This window comes from Nerophis lumbriciformis, linkage group LG31 (assembly GCF_033978685.3).
Source record: "Nerophis lumbriciformis linkage group LG31, RoL_Nlum_v2.1, whole genome shotgun sequence".
Lineage (NCBI taxonomy): Eukaryota > Metazoa > Chordata > Actinopteri > Syngnathiformes > Syngnathidae > Nerophis > Nerophis lumbriciformis.
Window position 1 is genome coordinate 16,476,430 of NC_084578.2, and position 24,816 is coordinate 16,501,245.

Below are 24,816 nucleotides of genomic sequence, written 5' to 3' on the forward strand. Positions count from 1 at the left end.
GGAAGTGCTTAAAGTTGAATGGTTTGGTAAATATACTGAGACAAAGTCTAAGTTCCTTGTGTTCTTGATGGTGTTTTGAAACTGCACCATTTTTTTTCCTCAGAAGTTTCAACTAACTTGAAGTGTTTTGCCAAGAGCGTTATTTGTAATGTGTACATTTTCAGAGTGTGCTTGTTATATTTTTGGCCGAAGTAAGACAAATGAAACAATTTTTAAATTGTCCTTATTTTTTCATTATTATTCAATGATTCTACCAGTCTGGCCCACGTGGGGATAGATTTTACTCTATGCGGCCCCTGAGCTACAATGAGTTTGACACCCCTGGTAATATGGGCTCCATCTGAATCCAATCAAACTTGATTTATAAACCACTTTTTATAGGTAAAAGAAATGCAACACAAAGGGCGTTACAGACATACAAACAATTCCTTGATTACACACATACACACAGATGAATGAGTGGCCGAGTACAGAAGGGCCAGGTGAAGAAACACTATCAGACGACACCACCCTCACCCGAGCCTGATATTTTGTTTAAAAAAAAAAACTTTACATATCAATCCGATTACAAGACAACTTTCCGAGGATAGTAAACACAAAATATTTATATTATAATAATATAAGATATTACTTTTTAACCCATACGAATCCACACCTATATGTGCTTAAAGTGGACCTAAGAAGAATTTGGTCTTTTCTGACTCATAAATGTTGTTAAAATGTTGGATACTCATGTTAAACATGTCAAAGCATCAAATGAATAACCAATACGGATGCAGGGCTAATATTTAACATCGATGGCATTACCGGAAATAACAGAGGAAAATACCAATGCAATAGATGGTAAACAGTGTGCAGCAGCAGTATTTATGGATCTAAAAAAAGCAGGGGTTGGCAACCCAAAATGTTGAAAGAACCATATTGGACCACAAATACAAAAAAAAACAAATCTGTCTGGAGCCGCAAACAATTAAAAACCTTATATAAGTGTTATAATGAAGGCAACACGTGATATCTACTGTCGAAGGCTGACGCAAATCTTAATTGACAGAAATTTTGTATTTTAATATTTATTCTACACATTTTTTCAACATTGGAAATCATTAGTAAAATGGAGGCTTCTCAGGATGAGATAACTTCTGGAAATTACTGGCTCAGAATGGCCATAGGTATAGATGTGTGTGTCCAAGTTTAAGGAAACTGCAGGCTGTCTTTCGTCTCTAATGGATTTAGTACAATCTTTGCAAGCTGGGTAACGCTTGCTGTGGTCTGGAACAACACGGCACACAAACAACTATCAGAAATACAGCCTCATTACACACAGATAATGTGTCATGAGACATGCAAATATAAATTAAATACACAGAGGACATAAGTAAAGGAAATTAAATGAGCTCAAATATACCTATAAACGAGGCATAATGATGCAATATGTACATACAGATAGCCTAAATAGCATGTTAGCGTCGATTAGCTTGCAGTTATGCACTGACCAAATATGCCTGATAAGCACTCCAGCAAATCAATAAAATCAACAAAGCTCACCTTTGTGCATTCACACACAGCATAAAATGTTTGGTGGACAAAATGAGACAAAGAAGGAGAGGCATAAAACACGTCTTTCTGTGGCAGCATCGGAGAAAGTTGTACAAGTAAACAAACTACGATGAGTTCAAGGATCGCTGGAATTAGTAGGACAAAACGGTGCTTGCCAAATACTCTCATCAGTGGAAGCATGTATAATACAAACAGTGGGATTTCTAACAATTAGGAAGGTTTGTGTCATGTTTGTTCTCTTACAGAAAATATATTAAAACAAAACTTTTTTTTTTTCTTTATCTTTTTCCATTTTCACACATCTCTGAAAGAGGTCTAGGGAGCCACTAGGGCGGTGCTCAAGAGCCCCATGCAGCTCTGGAGCCGCGGGTTGCTCACCCCCGAACTAAAGCATTTTACACAATTAATTACATCATCTTAATTGACAAATTAGAACGGTATGGCATCAGAGTGTTGGTACTGAACTGGATAAGAAGCTACATCACCAACAGGACACAATAGGTGAAGTTAGGTGAAAAAAAACGTCAACAAAACAAAACATATGTATCTTGCGGTGTACCCCAGGGATCAATACTGGGACCAAAACTATTCGATCTCTATATAGACAAAATGTTTAAAGTTACAAAGGACTTGAAGTTAGTATTGTTTGCGGACGACACAACTGCGTTTTGTTCAGGAGAAAACACACAGAAGCTAATACAAATAATAACTGGAGAAAATGTTTTGACAAAAACAGACTATCTTTGAATCTCTGTAGAACGAAAACAACGCTATTCAGTAAGAACAGAAGAGAAATAGACGGAGTAGATATTGAACGGGTGAAATAAATTACATTTTGGCGTGTAATAATACATCTTAAAATGAACTGCAAATCTCATGAAAAATATACAATACAAAGTGGCAAGAAATATTTTAATATTGAATAAAACTAAATACGTCTATATTCTCTACTGCTCACTAGTGTTACCATATCTGAGTTATTGTGCAGAAATATAGGTAAAAAACTACAAAAGTACACTTCATTGACTGTGTTACAAAAAAGATCAATTAGAATAATGCATAATGTTGGATTTAGAGAATATACTAACCCTTTATTTATTGAATCCAAAACACTGAAACTCGGGTGCAGATATAAACTGCTATAATCATGCACAAAGCAAACTAAAACAAATTATTCTAAAACAAAAAAAAAAAGAAAAATATAACCTCAGAGGAAAATCACATTTAAAACATTTGTATGCACGCACAACAAATAACACATTCAGCATATCAGTATGTGGAATTTAATTATGGAATAGATTAAGCAAAGAAGCCAAACAATGTACAAACCCCGTTTCCATATGAGTTGGGAAATTGTGTTAGATGTAAATATAAACGGAATACAATGACTTGCAAATCATTTTCAACCCATATTCAATTGAATGCACTACAAAAACAAGATATTTAATGTTCAAACTCAAACTTTATTTTTTTTTTTTGCAAATAATAATTAACTTAGAATTTCATGGCTGCAACACGTGCCAAAGTAGTTGGCACAGGGGCATGTTCACCACTGTGTTACATGGCCTTTCCTTTTAACAACACTCAGTAAATGTTTGGGAACTGAGGAGACACATTTTTTAAGTTTATCAGGTGGAATTCTTTCCCATTCTTGCTTGATGTACAGCTTAAGTTGTTCAACAGTCCGGGGGTCTCTGTTGTGGTATTTTAGGCTTCATAATGCGCCACACATTTTCAATGGGAGACAGGTCTGGACTACAGGCAGGCCAGTCTAGTACCCGCACTCTTTTACTTTGAAGCCACGTTGATGTAACACGTGGCTTGGCATTGTCTTGCCGAAATAAGCAGGGGCGTCCATGGTAACGTTGCTTGGATGGCAACATATGTTGCTCCAAAACCTGTATGTACCTTTCAGCATTGATGGCGCCTTCACAGATGTGTAAGTTACCCATGTCTTGGGCACTAATACACCCCCATACCATCACAGATGCTGGCTTTTCAACTTTGCGCCTATAACAATCCGGATGGTTCTTTTCCTCTTTGGTCCGGAGGACACGACGTCCACAGTTTCCAAAAACAATTTGAAATGTGGACTTGTCAGACCACAGAAAATGTTTGCACTTTGTATCAGTCCATCTTAAATGAGCTCAGGCCCAGCAAAGCCGACGGCGTTTCTGGGTGTTGTTGATAAACGGTTTTCGCCTTGCATAGGAGAGTTTTAACTTGCACTTACAGATGTAGCGACCAACTGTAGTTACTGACAGTGGGTTTCTGAAGTGTTCCTGAGCCCATGTGGTGATATCCTTTACACACTGATGTCGCTTGTTGATGCAGTACAGCCTGAGGGATCGAAGGTCACGGGCTTAGCTGCTTACGTGCAGTGATTTCTCCAGATTCTCTGAACCCTTTGATGATATTACAGACCGTAGATGGTGAAATCCCTAAATTCCTTGCAATAGCTGGTTGAGAAAGGTTTTTCTTAAACTGTTCAACAATTTGCTCACGCATTTGTTGACAAAGTGGTGACCCTCGCCCCATCCTTGTTTGTGAATGACTGAGCATTTCATGGAATCTGCTTTTATACCCAATCATGGCACCCACCTGTTCCCAATTTGCCTGTTCACCTGTGGGATGTTCCAAATAAGTGTTTGATGAGCATTCCTCAACTTTATCAGTATTTATTGCCACCTTTCCCAACTCCTTTGGCACGTGTTGCTGGCATCAAATTCTAAAGTTAATGATTATTTGCAAAAAAAAAAAGTTTATCAGTTTGAACATCAAATATGTTGTCTTTGTAGCATATTCGACTGAATATGGGTTGAAAATGATTCGCAAATCATTGTATTCCGTTTATATGTACATCTAACACAATTTCCCAACTCATATGGAAACGGGGTTTGTTTACAAAGTACAAAGAAGAATATGTTGATAAAGATTGTGAACTTTGTTAAAAACTAGTGAATCATATCTGACTCAACTATTAAGAGAACTATTGTATTTACAACTTATTTATGTAAACTGTGCTACAAGATGAGAACTACAGTTGTTGATTCGCAGTAAAAAAACAAACAAACAAACTGGCAGCTCAGGTGCCAAATTTTTACTGTACAGTAAAAAAAAAAAAAAAAGAAGTTATTCTTACAGTAAAATTCTAGCAACTGAGCTGCCTTTTTTTTTTTTTTTTAAACCATAAAAACAGCAGTACTGTTTTCCATTTACAGTAATATACACTACATTTTGAGGTAGAATTATTGCAACTTACCATATTTTGTTTACATTATAGTTTAAAAAAAAATCCACTAGAAAAATGCATTAAAAAATGGTGTAATAATAGTAGATATATAGATAGATAAATAGTACTTTATTGATTCCTTCAGGAGAGTTCCCTCAGGAAAATTTAAACTCCGGCAGCAGTGTACAGAATTGAGATCAAATTAAAAAATTTAAAAGTAAATAATGAGGGTATAAACGGGAATAAAATAGAAAATGTAACAATAAGAATAAAAATATAACAGTAAAAATAAGAACATACCAAGAGAAACTAGGCAGTAGCGACCATGTTATTAGTAGTATTCACTGTTAGAAACGGCCCTCTGGGGCCAAACATAACTGCGACGGTGGCCCTCAGTGAAAACGACTTTGACACCTCTGCACTATTGATTTACTTTCCTTCACCACTACTTACAATACACATTTAAATGTTTACATTTAAATAAAGTCAGGCAAGACAAAAAAAACAACTTTGAGATTTTAACGCCATCCTCCCGCAGCCAGACTGAGAAGTAAAAGTCACACAACAAGCAACCGAGTACTGACCGGTCTGCAAAAATAAACAATGCAGCAGCACTGAGAAGTCTCCCCGTGAGTGTTACCTTTGCGTTCGGAGCGTTTCTTGCGCCTCCTCTTGTACCTGCGTCGGATCAGACAGTAATAGGAACCCAGGTGCTGAGCGGCGTTGGTGAGGAGAGCCATGACTGGTAAGACTGGGACTACACGGCACCTGAATCATGCATCAACTAGCCGGTGGTCTTTGTCATCTCTGACTCTACGTGACGCTCATGCCTCAGAGCAGACAACTGCACACCTGAAGCATGTCTTTGGATCTACTCTGCTTCTCTGCTAATATCTGCACTCTCTCTCTCTCTCTCTTTCTCTCGCTCATTGGCTCTCTCTCCTGCCACGCTCACATCTCTCTCCTCAGTTAACATCTGGCCGATCACACATGGCAAAGAAGAGGAGGTAGAGTGTATAGACGGGGGGAAAAAAAGGGCGAAGACTAATTTTTTTCAACCCTCTAAACTTCACTTTAAAGAAGTTGAAAAGAGCTCAACGTTTGCTGTTAGAATATGGAGGTTAATTTTTGTGTCTTTATTACGAAAGCTTTTTTTGGACACTGAATTTTGTGGGTTTGAATTTTGTTAACTGACTTTTTTTTCTTTTTTTTTACCTTAAATTATGCTGACAATTGTATTAAATAAAAAAAAATTATGAGCAACATATTTGTGTGTTTAAAAATACAATGCAGAAATTCAGCGTAAAAAAAAAAAATTGTGTATAAAAATTGAGTGTAAAAAAAAAAAAAATTGTGTATAAAAATTCAGTGTAAAAAAATAGTGCATACAAATTTAGTGTAAAAAATAGTAGTGCATACAAATTCAGTGTAAAAATTATAGTGCATGCAATTCAGTGTAATAAAAATAGTGCATACAATTCAGTGTGAAAAGATTTCGTGCATAACATTCAGGGTAAAAAAATAGATCATAAAAATTCTGTGTAAAACAATAAGTGCATACAATTCGGTGTAAAAAATGTATTGCATAACATTTAGTGTAAAAAATGTAAAGCATAAAATTCAGTGTAAGAAAAATTGTGCATACAAATTCAGTGTAAAAAATGTGGTGCATAAAAATTCTGTGTAAAAAAAAAAAAGGGTGAAGACTCATTTTTTTCAACCCTCTAAACTTCACTTTAAAGAAGTTGAAAAGAGCTCAACGTCGACAACTGTGGGTTTGAGTTTACTGTTAGAATATGAAGGTTAATTTTTGTGTCTTTATTACGAAAGCTTTTTTTTGGACACTAAATTTATGCGACTGAATTTTGTGGGTTTGAATTTTGTCAACTGACTCTTTTGTCTTTTTCTTTTTTTTTTACCTTAAATTATGATGACAATTTTATTAAATAAAAAAAATTGTGAGCAACATATTTGTGTGTTTAAAAATAGAATGCAGAAATTCAGTGTAAAAAAAAATTGTGTATAAAAATTCAGTGTAAAAAAAAATAAAAAATTGTGTATAAAAATTCAGTGTAAAAAATAGTGCATCAAATTCAGTGTAAAAAACATTAGTGCATACAAATTCAGTGTAAAAATTATAGTGCATGCAATTCAGTGTAATACAAATAGTGCATACAATTCAGTGTGAAAAGATTTCGTGCATAACATTCAGGGTAAAAAAATAGATCATAAAAATTCTGTGTAAAACAATAAGTGCATACAATTCAGTGTAAAAAAATGTATTGCATAACATTCAGTGTAAAAAATGTAAAGCATAAAATTCAGTGTAAAAAAAATTGTACATACAAATTCAGTGTAAAAAATGTGGTGCATAAAAATTCTGTGTAAAAAAGAAAAAAAAGGGTGAAGACTCATTTTTTTCAACCCTCTAAACTTCACTTTAAAGAAGTTGAAAAAAGCTCAACGTCGACAACTGTGGGGTTGAGTTTACTGTTAGAATATGAAGGTTAATTTTTGTGTCTTTATTACGAAAGCTTTTTTTTGGACACTGAATTTATGCGACTGAATTTTGTGGGTTTGAATTTTGTTAATTGACTCTTTTGTCTTTTTTTTTTTTTTACCTTAAATTATGCTGACAATTTTATTAAATAAAAAAAATTGTGAGCAACATATTCGTGTGTTTAAAAATACAATGCAGAAATTCAGTGTAAAAAAAAAATTGTGTATAAAAATTCAGTGTAAAAAAAAATAAAAATTGTGTATAAGAATTCAGTGTAAAAAAATAGTGCATCAAATTCAGTGTAAAAAACAGTGCATACAAATTCAGTGTAACAATGATAGTGCATACAATTCAGTGTATTAAAAAATAGTGCATACAATTCAGTGTGAAAAAATTTCGTGCATAACATTTAGGGTAAAAAAATAGATCATAAAAATTCTGTGTAAAACAATAAGTGCATACAATTCTGTGTAAAAAATGTATTGCATAACATTCAGTGTAAAAAATGTAAAGCATAAAATTCAGTGTAAAAAAAATTGTGCATAAAAATTCTGTGTAAAAAAAAAAAGGGTGAAGACTCATTTTTTTCAACCCTCTAAACTTCACTTTAAAGAAGTTGAAAAGAGCTCAACGTCGACAACTGTGGGGTTGAGTTTACTGTTAGAATATGGAAGTTAATTTTTGTGTCTTTATTACGAAAGCTTTTTTTTGGACACTGAATTTATGCGACTGAATTTTGTGGGTTTGAATTTTGTTAACTGACTCTTTTGTCTTTTTTTTTTTTTTTACCTTAAATTATGCTGACAATTTTATTAAATAAAAAAAATTGTGAGCAACATATTTGTGTGTTTAAACATACAATACAGAAATTCAGTGTAAAAAAAAAAATTGTGTATAAAAATTCAGTGTAAAAAAAAAAAAAAATTGTGTATAAAAATTCAGTGTAAAAAAATAGTGCATCAAATTCAGTGTAAAAAACAGTGCATACAAATTCAGTGTAAAAAACAGTGCATACAAATTCAGTGTAATAAAAAATAGTGCATACAATTCAGTGTGAAAAGATTTTGTGCGTAACATTCAGGGTAAAAAAATAGATCATAAAAATGTTGTATAAAACAATAAGTGCATACAATTCAGTGTAAAAAATGTATTGCATAACATTCAGTGTAAAAAATGTAAAGCATAAAATACAGTGTAAAAAAAATTGTGCATAAAAATTCAGTGTAAAAAATGTGGTGCATAAAAATTATGTGTAAAAAAAAAAAGGGTGAAGACTAATTTTTTTCAACCCTCTAAACTTCACTTTAAAGAAGTTGAAAAAGCTCAACGTCGACAACTGTGGGGTTGAGTTTACTGTTAAAATATGAAGGTTAATTTTTGTGTCTTTATTACGAAAGCTTTTTTTTGGACACTGAATTTATGCGACTGAATTTTGTGGGATTGAATTTTGTTAACTGACTTTTTTGTCTTTTTTTTTTTTTACCTAAAATTATGCTGACAATTTTATTAAATAAAAAAAATTGTGAGCAACATATTTGTGTGTTTAAAAATACAATGCAGAAATTCAGTGAAAAAAAAAAAAAATTGTGTATAAAAATTCAGTGTAAAAAAAAAAATTGTGTATAAAAATTCAGTGTAAAAAAATAGTGGATCAAATTCAGTGTAAAAAACAGTGCATACAAATTCAGTGTAAAAATTATAGTGCATGCAATTCAGTGTAATAAATAATAGTGCATACAATTCAGTGTGAAAAGATTTTGTGCGTAACATTCAGGGTAAAAAAATAGATCATAAAAATTCTGTGTAAAACAATAAGTGCATACAATTCGGTGTAAAAAATGTATTGCATAACATTCAGTGTAAAAACTGAAAAGCATAAAATACAGTGTAAAAAAAATTGTGCATAAAAATTCAGTGTAAAAAATGTGGTGCATAAAAATTCTGTGTAAAAAAAAAAAAAAGGGTGAAGACTCATTTTTTTAAACCCTCTAAACTTCACTTTAAAGAAGTTGAAAAGAGCTCAACGTCGACAACTGTGGGGTTGAGTTTACTGTTAGAATATGAAGGTTAATTTTTGTGTCTTTATTCGAAAGCTTTTTTTTGGACACTGAATTTATCCGACTGAATTTTGTGGGTTTGAATTTTGTTAACTGACTTTTATGTCTTTTTTTTATATATTAAATTATGCTGACAATTTTATTAAATAAAAAAAAATGTGTGCAACATATTTGTGTGATTAAAAATACAATGCAGAAATTCAGTGTAAAAAAAAGAATTCAAGTGTAAAGAAATAGTGAATCAAATTCAGTGTAAAAAACAGTGCATACAAATTCAGTGTAAAAAAAATAGTGCATCAAATTCAGTGTAAAAAACAGTGCATACAAATTCAGTGTAAAAATTATAGTGCATACAATTCAGTGTAATAAAAAATAGTGCATACAATTCAGCGTAAAAAGATTTTGTGCATAACATTCAGGGTAAAAAAATAGATCATAAAAATTCTGTGTAAAACAATAAGTGTATACAATTCGATGTAAAAAATGTATTGCATAACATTCAGTGTAAAAAATGTAAAGCATAAAATTCAGTGTAAAAAAAAATTGTGCATAAAAATTCAGTGTAAAAAATGTGGTGCATAAACATTCTGTGTAAAAAAAAGAGTGCATAAAATGCAGTGTAAAAAAGAATAGTGCATACAATTCAGTGTGAAAAGATGTCGTGCATACAATTCAGGGTAAAAAAAATGGAGCATAAACATTCAGTGTAAAACAATAAGTGCATACATTCTGTGTAAAAATGTAGTGCATAAAATTCAGTGCAAATACATTAGTGCATAAAATTCAGTGTAAAAAAATGTAGTGCATACAATTCAGTGTAAAAACAGTGCATACAAATTCAGTGTAAAAAAAATAGTGCATAAAATTCAGTGTAAAAAAAATAGTGGATACAATTAAGTGAAAAAAAATAGTGCATTAATTTCAGTGTAAAATATGTAGTGCATAAAATTCAGTGTAGAAACATTAGTGCATACATATTCAGTGTAAAAAAATAGTGCATAAAATTCAGTGTAAAAAAAATAGTGGATACAATTAAGTGAAAAAAATAGTGCATTAATTTCAGTGTAAAATATGTAGTGCATAAAATTCAGTGTAAAAAAAATAGTGCATAAAATTCTGTGTGAAAAGATTTAGTGCATACAATTCAGGGTAAAACATTTTCTAAAAAATTAAGTTCACAAAAATGCAGTGGCCCAAAAAAATTCAGCGTTAAAAAAAATTCAGTGCAAAAATGTGTTGCTGCAAAACCCAAGACCCACTTCCATTAAAGTAAGACTGAAGCACCTTATTGGCGGGTTCTGAGACAGATCTGATTAATTCAGTCTTAATTTACCGGAAATTAGTTTTGAAGCAACAAATAAATATTCCTGCACTTTCTGTATTTTAATACACATATTTTATATATATATATATATATATATATATATATATATATATATATATATATATATATATATATATATATATATATATATAATATTTAATTTTTTATATTGAATTTAAAAAACTGAGTTTTTAAACACACACATTTTGCTAAGACATTTTAATTCAATGCAAAAAAAAAAAAGAATCAGTTCACAAAAAATTCAGTTACATGAGTTCGGTGTCAAAAAAGACAAAAACTTTCGTAATAGAAGCACATATAACCCTCCATTTTATAAGGTACACCTTACGCTTGTCTGTAGAGGAACACATTCCAAATTGTTATACACGCACTGTTAATCATGTTCATCACCAATATATATTCAGCACATGCTATTTTATGTTATGTCTTGACTTTGTTGGCATTCATTAAGTCTACTTTATACGATGATTATGTGTAAATTTGATTTATTCAGTAGGTGTGGGCGAATCAATCGAGCAATATCAGCCTAGTATCAGTGTCGAAATTGTCACCGATTTTCTTCAGTTCGTTTCTACTTGTATTTTTTCAAATGTTTTGTGTTCATTATATCATTACATTGTTGTATTTATGCACTATTATTGTTTGAATAAGTTCAAGGATTTCAATGAGAGAAAAATCCTTTTTTTTTTTTAAGTTGGCTTATTTATGTTGCACTATGGACTATTATTGCTAAAACAAATGCATGTAATACTAATAAGTATTATTCTCAACCTTTATTTAACTAAGAAAATTTAAAAGCAATAAGTATTTTTTTATTTTTTATTTGATATGGTTATATTTTAGACAGCTGAAACTCAAAACAAGGTTTATTTTTTGAAGGTTTGTTTATTCCAGCAATTAGATTGACAAAGTGAAACTAATATACAATATGACATAGGCTCATAACATGCAACTCAAGATATTTCAAGCCTTCTTTTCACAAAATATTGATGAGTATGGCTTACATAAAAACCTCAAATTCTCAGAAAATGTGGGGTTTTCAAAAACTAAACCATGATCATTAAAAATATAACAAATACAGGCTTGACATATCTCACTATGCAAGTCATGAGTTTATATCACATATTAGTTTCACATTTGAAGTCAATTTGCTAACATGAATGGACTTTTGAGTTTCACCTGTATGTATAAATGTGCAGTATTGCTCACCCTTACTGTTAATATGAATACAGACGTTAAGTAATACATTGCTGCTCTCTGGTGGCTGCATGACGCAACTACAACCACATTCAAATATGGACTATGGCAGTATAACTAACTTATAAAGGGGATATATTGCCATGCATCAAATAGATGTACATGTTCATATGTTTCAAAAGAGGTCACTGAACAAAAATAGAAAATGAATGCTTAGATGGGTCGTTTTTTTTCTGAAAATAAATACCGTGTACAAAAAGTCAGTGTTCACTGTCAATGTTCTTCTTAAAATCTTCTCCAATTCGCTTTGGCATGTCAGAGTTTTTTTGGAATTTCGAAAAATAATCGATGACATCATTAAAGACGCAATATAAATGACAAACGGCCCACTGTGTTTAGACTAAATAATCTGCTCAATCTGGAAAATCTAACAATCCAAGACTTTGTGAAGTGTTGTGCATTAAAATTATAATAAAAACAAGCAAAAAAAGAGCAACAAAAGTTAGCAATTAACTCACCTTTTAGTCGTGTTCCAGGTAGCAGCAAACCTAAGTGGAGACAGAAACATTGTTCCAGGTCAACAATGGCGTGTCTTCCTCCTAACATTTACTATTATTATTCAGCAACAAAGTCACTTTTCTGCACATCTTTCTAATAGAAGTACAAAACCCAAAACCAGTGAAGTTGGCACGTAGTGTAATTCGTAAATAAAAACAGAATACAATGATTTGCAAATCCTTTTCAATTTATATTCAATTGAATAGACCGCAAAGAAAATATATGTGTGGGGGGGCGTGGCCTGCGGACCTGCAGCGAAGCGGGGTGTGCCAGGACCGGCTTCGAGATCAGCGACAGGTTCGTAGATGACCCACCTGGGAGTGTTTATCTAATCACCTGTCGCTCTGTTAAAGGCGGCAGCCGGGAAGGAGAGGGGGATTGGAAGGCGAGCAAGAGCGAGACGATGGCTGAAAAACACACAAAGAGACTCATAATGAAAAATAAATCATTGTTCAGAACCATGAACGCAGCTGTCATGTCCGTGATTGGTGGTCCGAAGAACCCGGGAGCGAAAGACTTCCATAATATTTAATGTTGGAACTGAAAAACGTAACTGTTTTTGCAAGTAATCATTCACTTAGAATTTAATGGCAGCAACACTTTGCCAAAAAGTTGGTACAGGGGCATTTTTTACCACTGTGTTACATGGCCTTTCCTTTTAACAACACTCAGTAAACGTCTGTTCACCTGTGGGATGTTCCAAATAAGTGTTTGATGAGCATTCCTCAACTTTCTCAGTCTTTTTGCCACTTGTGCCAGCTTTTTTGAAACATGTTGCAGGCACCAAATTCCAAATGAGCTAATATTTGCAAAAAAATAAAAGTTTTGCAGTTCGAACGTTAAATATCTTGTCCTTGCAGTCTATTTAATTGAATATAAGTTGAAAAGGATTATGAATGCAGCTGTCATGTCCGTGATTGGTGGTCCGAAGAACCCGGAAGCGAAAGACTTCCATAATATTTAATGTTCGAACTGAGAAACTTCATTGTTTTTGCAAGTAATCATTCACATAGAATTTAATGGCAGCAACACTTTGCCAAAAAGTTGGCACAGGGGCATTTTTTGCCACTGTGTTACATGGCCTTTCCTTTTAACAACACTCAGTAAACGTCTGTTCACCTGTGGGATGTTCCAAATAAGTGTTTGATGAGCATTCCTCAACTTTCTCAGTCTTTTTTGCCACTTGTGCCAGCTTTTTTGAAACATGTTGCAGGCATCAAATTCCAAATGAGCTAATATTTGCAAAAAAATAAAAGTTTTCCAGTTCGAACGTTAAATATCTTGTCCTTGCAGTCTATTTAATTGAATATAAGTTGAAAAGGATTATGAACGCAGCTGTCATGTCCGTGATTGGTGGTCCGAAGAACCCGGAAGCGAAAGATTTCCATAATATTTCATGTTCGAACTGAGAAACTTCATTGTTTTTGCAAGTAATCATTCACGTAGAATTTAATGGCAGCAATACTTTGCCAAAAAGTTGGCACAGGGGCATTTTTTACCACTGTGTTACATGGCCTTTCCTTTTAACAACACTCAGTAAACGTCTGTTCATCTGTGGGATGTTCCAAATAAATGTTTGATGAGCATTCCTCAACTTTCTCAGTCTTTTTTGCCACTTGTGCCAGCTTTTTTGAAACATGTTGCAGGCATCAAATTCCAAATGAGCTAATATTTGCAAAAAAATAAAAGTTTTCCAGTTCGAACGTTAAATATCTTGTCCTTGCAGTCTATTTAATTGAATATAAGTTGAAAAGGATTATGAACGCAGCTGTCATGTCCGTGATTGGTGGTCCGAAGAACCCGGAAGCGAAAGATTTCCATAATATTTCATGTTCGAACTGAGAAACTTCATTGTTTTTGCAAGTAATCATTCACGTAGAATTTAATGGCAGCAACACTTTGCCAAAAAGTTGGCACAGGGGCATTTTTTACCACTGTGTTACACGGCCTTTCCTTTTAACAACACTCAGCAAACGTCTGTTCACCTGTGGGATGTTCCAAATAAGTGTTTGATGAGCATTCCTCAACTTTCTCAGTCTTTTTGCCACTTGTGCCAGCTTTTTTGAAACATGTTGCAGGCATCAAATTTCAAATTAGCTAAGATTTGCAAAAAAATAAAGTTTTCCAGTTCGAACGTTAAATATCTTGTCTTTGCAGTCTATTTAACTGAATAGAAGTTGAAAAGGATTATGAACGCAGCTGTCATGTCCGTGATTGGTGGTCCGAAGAACCCGGAAGCGAAAGACTTCCATAATATTTAATGTTCGAACTGAGAAACTTCATTGTTTTTGCAAGTAATCATTCACATAGAATTTAATGGCAGCAACACTTTGCCAAAAAGTTGGCACAGGGGCATTTTTTACCACTGTGTTACACGGCCTTTCCTTTTAACAACACTCAGTAAACGTCTGTTCACCTGTGGGATGTTCCAAATAAGTGTTTGATGAGCATTCCTCAACTTTCTCAGTCTTTTTTGCCACTTGTGCCAGCTTTTTTGAAACATGTTGCAGGCATCAAATTCCAAATGAGCTAATATTTGCAAAAAAAATAAAAGTTTTCCAGTTCGAACGTTAAATATCTTGTCCTTGCAGTCTATTTAATTGAATATAAGTTGAAAAGGATTCTGAACGCAGCTGTCATGTCCGTGATTGGTGGTTCGAAGAACCCGGAAGCGAAAGACTTCCATAATATTTAATGTTGGAACTGAGAAACTTCATTGTTTTTGCAAGTAATCATTCACGTAGAATTTAATGGCAGCAATACTTTGCCAAAAAGTTGGCACAGGGGCATTTTTTACCACTGTGTTACCTGGCCTTTCCTTTTAACAACACTCAGTAAACGTCTGTTCATCTGTGGGATGTTCCAAATAAATGTTTGATGAGCATTCCTCAACTTTCTCAGTCTTTTTTGCCACTTGTGCCAGCTTTTTTGAAACATGTTGCAGGCATCAAATTCCAAATGAGCTAATATTTGCAAAAAAATAAAAGTTTTCCAGTTCGAACGTTAAATATCTTGTCCTTGCAGTCTATTTAATTGAATATAAGTTGAAAAGGATTAGCAAATCATTGTAGTCTGTTTTTATTTACGATTTACACAAAGTGCCAACTTCACTGGTTTTGGGTTTTGTACAAAAATACTTCCTTAGGCGGACTATATCATGGACATGCCAGTCCAACACAGAGTATCCTCGTACATTAGCTCATCAATGACAGTTTGCCAACCTCTCACCTTTGTAAAGTTGTTCTAATACTTGCTGTCAGTCTAATAACTACATTTAAAATAACATGTTATTGTCCATAATGACGCTTTACATAATTATTAATAACACCCTCCTAACAGGGTCATTGGTGTACCAGGTTATAGAAAATGGTCATGGTTGTTGGTTTGTAGACAAGGCAAACTGGCTACCAAATAGGAACAAAACAGTGTAAAGACTGATCCAGGATAAAAACGGGAAAATATTTTTGCTCTCACCGCTTGACTAATTGCTGAAACTGTCACACTCGGCAGTCACAACATTGCACAGCCTGCACCGCGGTGACATTTCATGCAACAAACGTGTACATTCCTCACAGTTTCCCCCATTATAAACTTTGTTTTGACAGTTGAAAACATTCCGAAGGCAAAGTCTTTCTGTTGGAGTGAAGGCAGGGTTAGCTGCTTTTTAATGGTTGGTGTTTACTTTTGTTTTTTGTCCACTTTAAAAAAGTATTGCTTAACTAACTGTAGTCAGGCTCCAGACAATTTTGTGCAAATGGTGAATTTCATCTGATGCATATTTAAAGTCTGGCAGTTCATTAGAGTCCAGACATTGACAAACACTCTACCTTTTTTTTTTTTTTTTTTTAAACATCATAACTAGGGATGTCCGATAATGGCTTTTTGCAGATATTCCGATATTGTCCAACTCTTTAATTACCGATACCGATATCAACCGATATATACAGTCGTGGAATAAAACATTATAATGCCTAATTTGGACAACCAGGTATGGTGAAGATAAGGTACTTTTAAAAAAAAATTCATAAAATAAAAAAGATAAATAAATTAAAAACATTTTCTTGAATAAAAAAGAAAGTAAAACAATATGAAAACAGTTACATAGAAACTAGTAATTAATGAAAATGAGTAAAATTAACTGCTAAAGGTTAGTACTATTAGTGGACCAGCAGCACGCACAATCATGTGTGCTTACGGACTGTATCCCTGCAGACTGTATTGATATATATTGATATATAATGTAGGAACCAGAATATTAATAACAGAAAGAAACAACCCTTTTGTGTGAATGAGTGTAAATGGGGGAGGGAGGTTTTTTGGGTTGGTGCACTAATTGTAAGTGTATCTTGTGTTTTTTATGCTGGAAAAAAAACAAAAACTGATACCGATAATTACCGATATTACATTTTAACGCATTTATCGGCCGATAATATTGTCAGGCCGATATTATCGGACGTCTCTAATCATAACAAACCCGAGTCATTTTAAAGGGGAACATTATCACCAGACCTATGTAAGCGTCAATATATACCTTGATGTTGCAGAAAAAAGACCACATATTTTTTTAACTGATTTCCGAACTCTAAATGGGTGAATTTTGGCGAATTAGACGCCTTTCTATTATTTTCTCTCGGAGCGATGACGTCACAACGTGACGTCACATCGGGAAGCAATCCGCCATTTTCTCAAACACATTACAAACACCGAGTCAAATCAGCTCGGTTATTTTCCGTTTTTTCGACTGTTTTCCGTACCTTGGAGACATCATGCCTCGTCGGTGTGTTGTCGGAGGGTGTAACAACACGAACAGGGACGGATTCAAGTTGCACCAGTGGCCCAAAAATGCGAAAGTGGCAAGAATTTGGACGTTTGTTCCGCACATTTTACCGACGAAAGCTATGCTACGACAGAGATAGCAAGAATGTGTGGATATCCTGCGACACTCAAAGCAGATGCATTCCAACGATAAAATCAAAGAATATAGTCCAGAAAATACGGTAATTACTAGAGATGTTCGATAATATCGGCCTGCCGATATTATCGGCCGATAAATGTGTTAAAATGTAATATCGGAAATTATCGGTATCGTTTTTTTTAATTATCAGTATCGTTTTTTTAATTTATTTTTTGATATTATTAAATCAATATAAAAAACACAAGATACACACTTCTTTCTGTTATTAATATTCTGGTTCCTACATTATATTTTAATATATATCAATACAGTCTGCAAGGGATACAGTCCGTAAGCACACATGATTGTGCGTGCTGTTGGTCCACTAATAGTACTAACCTTTAACAGATAATTTTACTAATTTTCATTAATTACTAGTTTCTATGTAACTGTTTTTATATTGTTTTACTTTCTTTTTTATTCAAGAAAAGGTTTTTAATTTATTTATCTTATTTTATTATTTTAAAAAGTACCTTATCTTCTCCAAATTAGGCATAATAATGTGTTAATTCCACGACTGCATATATCGGATGATATCGGTATCGGTTGATATCGGTATCGGTAATTAAAGAGTTGGACAATATCGGAATATCGGGTATCGGCAAAAAGCCATTATCGGACATCCCTAGTAATTACTGTCTGGTTACACAGAATTAAAACGAGTACATAATAACTGCAAAGTAAGCTTCAAAATAAACACATGGCAGTACTAAAAATCTGCATTGGACCAAGGCAACCAAGGAAAGGCACCCCTGGATACCACTGTAATATATTCTATTCATGCAGCAGTACTGTAAAACAGGATGGCCTGACCCAGTGTGACTTAAATAATTCATTTCATTAATTTACGTTGTCACAGGGAAATAAAGGTCACCCAGTAAATGTCTACGACTGCACTGTATAATGAAAAGTCGTGACACCTACCAACGGTCAGGGAGTGGGGAAAAAAAACAAGAAATATAACATAAGAATCAATCTGAGAGAGTTGTGTCTAAAAATAAATCTACGTCTCCAGCAGGGTGCTGCTAAGACGCCCTAGAAAAAGACACATCTAGCGTGCATAAAGTGCAGCAGCAGGGGAGAGAGGCACAGCTGAAGGGATAACTGCCTGAGGAGAGAGTCTCTAATAAGAGATGGAGATGTGGGAGTGAAGTGAAAAGAGTAGAAAAGTCCAGGGAAGTAAGATTTTTGGGTGATATAGAATATTTGATTAACTTGTTTTCCTCAAGCGAGACAACAACTCTCCTTCTACAGTATGTCTGGATTTGTTTTTGCCTCATTCCTGTGAGAATCCTGCATGTGACTGAAGCATTAAGGAGTGAGGGTCGGTTAATGTATTCAAGACTAGCTGCAGTGTGCTCAAGCAAGCACCAGGTAGCATCTAAGAGCAGATAATACTGTATTATCTAGTTCGTACTTATCACATCTTCACATCGAGGAAACGCCATATTAGTGCATTCGCCATTTACGCTTTAAAGGCCTACTGAAACCCACTACAACCGACCACGCAGTCTGATAGTTTATATATCAATGATGAAATCTTAACATTGCAACACATGCTTTAGCTTACTAAAGTGCAATTTTAAATTCTGCGCGAAAAATCCTGCTGAAAACGTCTCAGTATGATGACGCCTGCGCGTGACGTCACGGATTGTAGAGGACATTTTGGGACAGCATGGTGGCCAGCTATTAAGACGTCTGTTTTTATCGCAAAATTCCACAGTATTCCGGACATCTGTGTTGGTGAATCTTTTGCAATTTGTTCAATGAACAATGGAGACAGCAAAGAAGAAAGCTGTAGGTGGGAAGCGGTGTATTGCGGCCGACTGCAGCAACACAAACACAGCCGGTGTTTCATTGTTTACATTCCCGAATGATGACAGTCAAGCTTTACCATTGGCCTGTGGAGAACTGGGACAACAGAGACTCTTACCAGGAGGACTTTGAGTTGGATGCGCAGACGCGGTACCGTGAGTACGCATGCAGCTGCGGCTTCCAAACATTTGATCGCTTGCCCGTACGTGCGTGCCGCTATGTGCATGTCACGTACGTAACTTTGGGGACTTTGGGGAAATATATGTATTTTTAAGGTGTGGCTATTTGCCACGATTAGTTACATTAAGGGGAAACCCTGCTCAATGAAAAAAAAGTTTGACACCCTTGCATAGGCGCCAAACACACACGTGGGATCGATGGCAACTTTCAATCTTTGAAATAATATTTATTTTTTATTTTTTTATTGTTGTTCATTTTGTGGCGAGTTTAGTTCGTTTTACATAATAAACAAGCTACAAATCATATAGACTATAAATAACAAAGCCTAACCAAGATTTCACAGATGTGCCCGATAATGATCTAATGACACAATCATCTTGACTTTGAACACACTGCACATCTGCGAATGAAGGGCATACTTACTCAACAGCCATACATGTCACACTAAGTCATAAACATGTTCCATATAGTAAAACCACACTAAACGACAACGACAACCACATTTTGGAAGACCGTAACACAACATAAACACTACAGAACAAATTCTCAGAATTCCCTGCAGCACCAACTCTTCCGGGACGCTACAATATAAACAAACGCCATTGGTGGATCTACACCTAACATCCACTGTAATGATACCACATAAAATAGCGTATCTAGTCGATACTACTATGATTACATCAATATTTTTTAACATCACAAAATCTTGTTTTCGTTTTTTAAAAATGTTTATAAACTTAGGAAATATGTCCCTGGACACATGAGGACTTTGAATATGACCAATGTATGATCCTGTAACTACTTGGTATCGGATTGATACCCAAATGCGTGGTATCATTCAAAACTAATGTAAAGTATCAAACAACAGAAGAATACGTGATTATTACATTTTAACAGAAGTGTAGACAGAACATGTTGAAACAGAAAATAACCATATATTAACAGTAAATGAACAGGTAGATTAATAATACATTTTTACAGTTTGTCCCTCATAATGTTGACCAAATAATAGAATGATAAATGACACAATATGTTACTGCATACATCAGCAGCTAAATTAGGAGCCTTTGTTTGTTTACTTATTACTAAAAGACAAATTGTCTTGTATGTTCACTATTTTAATTAAGGACTAAATTGCAATAATAAACATATGTATATGTACCCTAAGATTTTTTTTGTTAAAATGAAGCCAATAATGACATTTTTTGTGGTCACCTTTACTTAGAAAAGTACCGAAAGGTACCGGTACCAAAATATTGGTATCGGGACAACACCAATACACACACACAGCTCACCCACTGGCATAAATGTAGATCGGCGCCTATGCACCCTTGTATTACGCTATATCCATTCAATTCATTATACTACTTTAATTTGTTTTCACTAGAGATGTCCGATAATATCGAACTGCCGATATTATCGACCGATAAATGCTTTAAAATGTAATATCGGAAATTATCGGTATCTGTTTCAAAATTATCAGTATCGGTTTCAAAAAGTAAAATTTATGACTTTTTAAAACGTCTCTGTGTACACGGACGTAGGGAGAAGTACAGAGCGCCAATAAACCTTAAAGGCACTGCCTTTGTGTGCCGGCCCAGACACATAATATCTACGGCTTTTCACACACACAAGTGAATGCAAGCATACTTGGTCAACAGCCATCACACTGAGGGCGGCCGTATAAACAACTTTAACACTGTTACAAATATGTGCCACACTGTGAACCCACACCAAACAAGAATGACAAACACATGTCGGGAGAACATCCGCACCGTAACACAACATAAACACAACAGAACAAATACCCAGAACCCCTTGCAGCACTAACTCTTCCGGGACGCTACAATATACACCCCCCGCTACCCCCAAAAAACCCCGCCCCTCCCAATCCCGCCTACCTCAACCTCCTCATGCTCTCTCAGGGAGAGCATGTCCCAAATTTCAAGCTGCTGTTTTGAGGCATGTTAAAAAAAATAATGCACTTAGTGACTTCAATAATAAATATGGCAGTGCCATGTTGGCATTTTCTTTTCCATAAATGGAGTTGATTTACTTTGGAAAACCTTGTTACATTGTTTATTGCATCCAGCGGGGCATCACAACAAAATAAGCCATAATAATGTGTTAATTCCACGACTGTATATATTGGTTGATATCGGAATCCAAAAAAGCCATTATCGGACATCTCTAGTTTTCACATTATTTTTTATTTTTTTTAAAAGGTGTGACGGCTTTTATTTTGCCACGATCAATTATATTAAGTGGAAACCCCAAGTACCTTCTGGCATTGCTTACGTTCATTTCTTTGTTTGTGTGCCACCAGTTGTGCTCTCAGTCGTGTTTTTACTTGTTGCGGGCACCCTATATGAGGTATTTTTTCGTAGATGCTTCCTAGCTGTCGTTACAATACTTTATTTGACTGCTGCAACACGTCTTCTCTGCATCCCGGGGTCCAAACTTGAACTTAACATATATTCCCTGAATATAAAGCGAACATACTGTATGATTACAGGCATAACATCATTTTTACTAACACTTTATTTATTAGTTATTAGGAATCAAAACATTTCTACAGGCAGAAACTCCAGACTTTTTGCATGTGTTTACTGGAATAAAAGTGACATAAATCCACTCCTCCTGCTCTGCATCCCGGGGTCCAAACTTGAACTTAACATATATTCCCGATATAAAGCGAACATACTGTATGACTACAGGCATAACATCCTTTTTACTAACACTTTCTTTAAAATGTTCAGTTATTAGGAATCAAAACATTTCTACAGGCAGAAACTCCAGACTTTTTGCATGTGTTTACTGGAATAAAAGTGACATAAATCCACTCCTCCTGCTCTGTAAAAGCCACAACTATGGCTGGTCGAGTCCCACCACTAAGGCTGCAGTGGAAATATTTGGTTTCTCAAACAAATAAAAATGCTTAACCTCTCTTCCTGACTACTTAAATGTGCAAATAGAAAATAGACATAGAATAAAATAGAATATATGTGAGCTCACAGTACAGCACACACAGCAGAGATGTCACCTCCTCGACACTTCTTCAATTCGCTGAACAGGCAGAGGGAGCGAGGGGCTGCTCAAATGCAGCGTACTGAGGTTTTAAAACAGCAGGGACTTAGGACTGAAAATAACATTTCAACTCCAGATGGCCTATTCTTAGGGCTTGACTCAAAAACATACCCATTGATAAAAACACGCTTCTTAAAACACTCACAGGCAAAGAACCCAAGGCTGCGGTAGAGAACCCATCTGTTGGTCCCAAAAGCCTAAAAATAGACTCAGTGGTTTGTGTTATTTTTTTCCACATGAGGAGAGTTGGAGTAATTCACAATTTGAATGCAATACTGGTGGAGAAAAAAAAGCAACGAGTGGAATGGTGAAGATTTTGGAAAATTTAGAGCAGTACGCACTTTAAATGGACATATATAATACTTTTCTGAGAAATCATGTTTTTAGTTATTTAACTGTAGGTGTGATCCTGTATTTAGTTAATTAATTGTATATATTAGAGATTGCATGTGCACGAAAGTGGAATTTAATTTTCTAAATAGCACAATAACAGCAAAGGTTGACTTTTTAATCTACTGCCGGATGTCTAAACTGCTGCTGCGGCCCGCAGGTATTTTTTTTTATCCGCTCACGGAACATTCTAAAAACAATATTACAAAAAAAAACAAATAAGTAATTTAATGACAAATAGTTAAAATGTTGAAGCTAATAAAATAGAAAAAACCAACAACATATGCATTGCATTAGTTTCGAAAATGAAAAATATCAATAATCCGTTAAACAAATAATTATTTAGCCTAAGCATCGTGTCAGCCACACTAAACCATCGTTTAAGGTTCCACTCCTTGGATATTTTTTTTACCCGGGTAAGTGCGCCGTGTATTTCTTGAATCTCCGACTCTTAGCTTTGTATGGACTCATCGATCGTTTACAAACTGAGTTCGGAGAGGAAGTGAGGCCAGAAAGACCGCGTCCCACGCAGGAAATGGCGTTCTGTACAAAAAGTGCACTCTAATTTAGTGTTGTTTTGATATGTCATCTTAGTGACATCATGCACAAAAGTCCACTTTATTTGTTTTAAACTATTGTAGTGACATCATGCACAAAAGTGCACTCATAGCTTGTTTTAAAATGTCTCTGACTATATTGCACTTTCTGTTTTGGAAATGACATGAATGTTTGTGCCACTGCTTAAAGGGGAACATTATCACCAGACCTATGTAAGCGTCAATATATACCTTGATGTTGCAGAAAAAAGACCATATATTTTTTTAACCGATTTCCGAACTCTAAATGGGTGAATTTTGGCGAATTAAACGCCTTTCTAATATTCGCTCTCGGAGCGATGACGTCACAACATGGCGTCACATCGGGAAGCAATCCGCCATTTTCTCAAACACCGAGTCAAATCAGCTCTGTTATTTTCCGTTTTTTCGACTGTTTTCTGTACCTTGGAGACATCATGCCTCGTCGGTGTGTTGTCGGAGGGTGTAACAACACGAACAGGGACGGATTCAAGTTGCACCAGTGGCCCAAAGATGCGAAAGTGGCAAGAAATTGGACGTTTGTTCCGCACACTTTACCGACGAAAGCTATGCTACGACAGAGATGGCAAGAATGTGTGGATATCCTGCGGCACTCAAAGCAGATGCATTTCCAACGATAAAGTCAGAGAAATCTGCCGCCGCCAGACCCCCATTGAATCTGCCGGAGTGTGTGAGCAATTCAGGGACAAAGAACCTCGGTAGCACGGCAAGCAACGGCGGCAGTTTGTTCCCGCAAACGAGCGAGCTAAACCCCCTATCGACCCTAGCTTCCCTGGCCTGCTGACATCAACTCCAAAACTGGACAGATCAGCTTTCAGGAAAAGAGCGCGGATGAGGGTATGTCTACAGAATATATTAATTGATGAAAATTGGGCTGTCTGCACTCTCAAAGTGCATCTTGTTGCCAAATGTATTTCATATGCTGTAAACCTAGTTCATAGTTGTTAGTTTCCTTTAATGCCAAACAAACACATACCAATCGTTGGTTAGAAGGCGATCGCCGAATTCGTCCTTGCTTTCTCCCGTGTCGCTGGCTGTCGTGTCGTTTTCGTCGGTTTCGCTTGCATACGGTTCAAACCGATATGGCTCAATAGCTTCAGTTTCTTCTTCAATTTCGTTTTCGCTACCTGCCTCCACACTACAACCATTCGTTTCAATACATTCGTAATCTGTTCAATCAATCAATCAATCTTTATTTATATAGCCCTAAATCACAAGTGTCTCAAAGGGCTGCACAAGCCACAACGACATCCTCGGTACAAAGCCGTTGAATCGCTTAAGCCGCTGAAATGAGTCTGAATCCGAGCTAATGTCGCTATAGCTTGCTGTTCTTTCCGCCATGTTTGTT

At 35.1% G+C, this 24,816-nt stretch overlaps 1 protein-coding gene across 3 annotated transcripts in view; it reads right to left on the bottom strand.

Moving 5' to 3' along the window:
• Positions 1–24,816, bottom strand: part of adarb1b (adenosine deaminase RNA specific B1b) — a 330,371-nt gene that overhangs the window by 114,827 nt on the left and 190,728 nt on the right. For 2 of the 3 annotated variants that reach the window (XM_061926523.1, XM_061926524.1), the window contains one exon: positions 12,407–12,436. Coding sequence is in view for 1 of the 3 variants with exons in the window: in XM_061926522.1 (XP_061782506.1) it covers positions 5,430–5,529 (100 nt within the window). In the remaining 2 variants the exon portion in view is untranslated. Of the gene's footprint in view, positions 1–5,429; positions 5,918–12,406; positions 12,437–24,816 lie in introns of those variants that run through there. The other variant, XM_061926522.1, reaches the window with a different exon arrangement.